The sequence below is a fragment of the Lycium ferocissimum genome, chromosome 2 (genome assembly GCF_029784015.1).
Source record: "Lycium ferocissimum isolate CSIRO_LF1 chromosome 2, AGI_CSIRO_Lferr_CH_V1, whole genome shotgun sequence".
NCBI lineage: Eukaryota > Viridiplantae > Streptophyta > Magnoliopsida > Solanales > Solanaceae > Lycium > Lycium ferocissimum.
The window spans coordinates 38,973,854-38,977,475 of NC_081343.1; the positions used below are offsets into that span (position 1 = coordinate 38,973,854).

Below are 3,622 nucleotides of genomic sequence, written 5' to 3' on the forward strand. Positions count from 1 at the left end.
ACTTTTTGACTCACTTATACATTGATGAACACAAAAAATGTTTACAAGCTAAAGTCCAGTAAAAAATCATAAGCTATCACCCCTAACTTAATAGCTTTGTAACTTATAAGCACTTTTTGTTTGACCATTATTTTTACTTTATCCCTAATAAATTTTGTAAGATCCTCCAAATGTCTTTCCCAAAACAAAATTACATCCTTTTTCATGTAAGGATATATACTTTTAAAATTTATATATTTTAAAAATATATTTAAGGGCATTTTAGTCCTTTAAATAGAATATGCTAATCAACACCTTTTTTAACAAAACATGCGGATTGATTATTATCCGTCTCAACACATCTATCCAAACACATAATTGTTAATTTATAAAATCAACACTAACATTTAAAGATACTGCAATGTATATTAGGTAAATTCATTGTTTTCTTAAATTTTAACTTATAGACACTAATAGCGTAAATTCAACCCCCCCCCCCCCCTAATCAGAGGCGGAAGTAGGTTGTGCCGAGGGAGTTCATTCGAACCCCCTTTGGCAAAAAATACACTGTATATACAAGATTAAAATTAATTTTTATGTTAAATATAGTAGATATTGAGCCCCTTAACTTCTTTGTGCGTTTACTACTTTATATTTTTGAACCTCCTTAGTAAAAGTTTTGACTCCGCCGCTGCCACTAATAGTACAACATAACTTGTATAGGTGTAGGCTTGTAGCATATTATTTCTCTATTTGTTAAGTAATCTTAAATTAATATTACGGTGATATACATATTACTATAGTTTAATTTAGCCTGACAATACAAAAATATTTTACACCGTGAGCATAAAAATAAAAATTATTTTTGGGGCAACGAAATACGGGAATTAGTTAGGCCCACAGAAAATTGGTGCACAACGGATAACAATTTGCTACTACGTAAGTCCTACATAATCTATTCCACTTCACACGAGACAACCAAAAACCAACAAACATTCATCTAACTCAAATACACTCTCTTTAACTTGTTAGCAACCATGGGGACTGATTCAATTTACCGGCGGTCGCCATTTTACGGCTGTATGTCACCGTCATGTATTCCGGTGCACGAAGAATATTCGCGTATAAACGAGTGTCGCCGGGGAGGACGTGGCAGCTATGGGAAAACATGGAGAAAGATGCTGAAGAAATTGGTGAATGAAGGGAAGAATGTGTATGGAAAAAAGAATTTGACGTTTCGCTATGATGCAGTTAGTTACTCGCAGAATTTCGATGAAGGATGTAATAAAGATGATTATCCTATACGTCATCACCAAGTGTTCACAGATTTCAGAATTACTAATGTACAGAAGTAAATACAGGTTTATTTTTTTTTATTTTTAAAATCAAGCATAAGATTAGTATATGTATATCTTTCATGATCAAGTATCAAATATAATGCAAGCTTTGGCTGAATTTTCGTTCACATTGTTTATGATTAGACTATCTTTTCTTCTTAAGGACCCGGTTGGCAATGAGAATTATTCACTTTTTTTGAATTTTTTTTTTTATCTTTATTTGAAAATTAGCGCTTGGCCATAAAAATTTCAAATTGTATGTGGAATTAGGAAACACCTAAAATTTTGATTTCAATTTTTTCACTTTCAGTACATTTAAACAAAATATTTTTTGAAAAAAGTTATAACCAAATACAATTCCATCTTTAACTTCGCCTCGCCTTTCAGAGGTTTGGAACCCTTCTGTTGAGCACCAATTGGAAATCCAATCTGACTTCTAAAACGGAAGTGAGCACAGGTGAGAGGACCCCACTTTCCCGCATCCCTCTCCATTCTTGTTCTTCCCATTCTTGGTCGTCCGAATGGCACTCTTCCTGATAATAAGCTTTTCTGTTTCGTTTGATTTTGCAGGTGGTCCCTACCTGAATAGTAATTAGTTCCTTATCTGTTTCTTTGTTTTTTTTCTGCTCTTAACTTAAAAAATTTTAAAAAAGTGAAAAATATTTGGTTTCTATGCCAAACGCCTACTTGTCTTCTTCTTTATCTTTTGGGTGTCAATTTCAAGGCATTGGTCACTTGTAGTTGTAGATCTATAATTTCAGTCATTCAATTCAAACTGCAAAGCATCGTCATAATCCTAGCTACTCGTTCATGGCAATATATGATCTAGTTTCTAGTGAAGCGCGCTGTGGGATGGGATAGGTAATTGACTTGCTCAATTTCATCTGCCAATCTATAATTTAAATTTGTAAATTGAGGTTAGTATATTTTAAACTTACGAGGATATGACCCTAGATAGGAAAGTATGGAGGTCGAGGATTAGGATCGGAGGTTGTGGTAGCCTAGTATTCTCTTTATTAGTAGTATTAGTTAGTAATTGTGCAGATTCTTTTCTTCGAGGTGTACTACTATCTATTCCTTCTTTTGCTTTTATCTTGCTACTTTGTTACCATATTTTTCTTGATATCATGCTTCAAATCTTTTTTTTTTTTCGAGAGCGAGATACATTGGAAAACGGTCTCTCACACTTCGCGGTAAGGGGTAAGTACGTAATAGTACATACGTCTTATCCCTTCCTAGACTGGTTTGTGAAAATACAGTGGGTATTTTGTTGTTGTTGTTGTTGTTGTAGATTATAATTTATGAGCTCCATTGACATCATTTCATCATCAGTTGGAGCAGTTAGATAGGAATCCCGATGGTAAGTCCTTTGACATTTTTATAAGGCGGAATAGTCTGGGAGACCCCTGTACTTGTCCATTTTTGTCATCCTAGTGCTCGTACTTGCATGTTTGTCAACTGAATCCCTCTACCCATAAAAAATGAGCATTTTAAACACTTCTCATCATTTGTGGCATTTGTGTCAGCTGTGCGTGTGATACGCTCGCTTTAGGCAAGTGAGGCCTTGTAAAAAGGCATTAACGGTCAATTTTTGGTTTTTAAAAAGCCACCTTCTTCCCCAAACACTTATCCACCATTTTTGAACCAATTTTAAGTTTTATCCCATAATCTTATCTCAAAATTTCTTCCTCATTTTTTCTTTTCTTTTCTACATTTATTCTTCTTGTCCAGTGCTGCAGCTTACAAGCTGTTTTTTTTCTTTCTCTAAGTCGAATTTCTTTTCCAAGAAATCGTGAAGGTACGATTTTGCTATTGTGGACTTGTTGCTGATCTTAAGATGTACAAGACACCAATAAATCTTGGAAGAAGGTTTTGGGGCTGCCAAAGATATGCAAGTGATAATGAATATGGCTATTTTCGATGGGTTGATCCGGCTGATCCAATATGCCAAGAACAATACGACATACTAATGAACTCTACAAGTGTTGGTAGGGAAGGCATGGAAGGTCGACTTGCTGCATTGTTGCCACAGTTATGGTTATTGTTCTTTGGTTCCTTATCTTTTGTATGTAAGATTGGTTTTCTAGTTCAGTTGTTTAGGCTTGTTATTTTCAGTTGGAAAGTGCGCTGCCCGAGTTTGTCCTCCACCAAACACAATATCTCGGGGACACAGTTGTTTACTAATTCTCTTTATGATACGATGAGAGTACAGAAGGCGAGATTTTAGTGCGAAAAACTCTTTTCTCAAGAGATTAAAAATCACGACCTACCCTAGTAGGATTTTCACTCAGTACAGAAACAGCCAG

The 3,622-nt window shown here is 34.9% G+C and overlaps 1 protein-coding gene across 1 annotated transcript; it reads left to right on the forward strand.

Moving 5' to 3' along the window:
- The first annotated feature begins 932 nt into the window (after positions 1 to 932).
- On the forward strand, positions 933 to 3,543 carry LOC132047570 (uncharacterized). The gene is made up of 2 exons (XM_059438597.1): positions 933 to 1,322; positions 3,115 to 3,543. Exons 1-2 carry the CDS (start codon positions 1,017 to 1,019, stop codon positions 3,541 to 3,543), a joined length of 735 nt encoding a protein of 244 aa, XP_059294580.1. The 5' UTR covers positions 933 to 1,016.
- Positions 3,544 to 3,622: the final 79 nt, after the last annotated feature.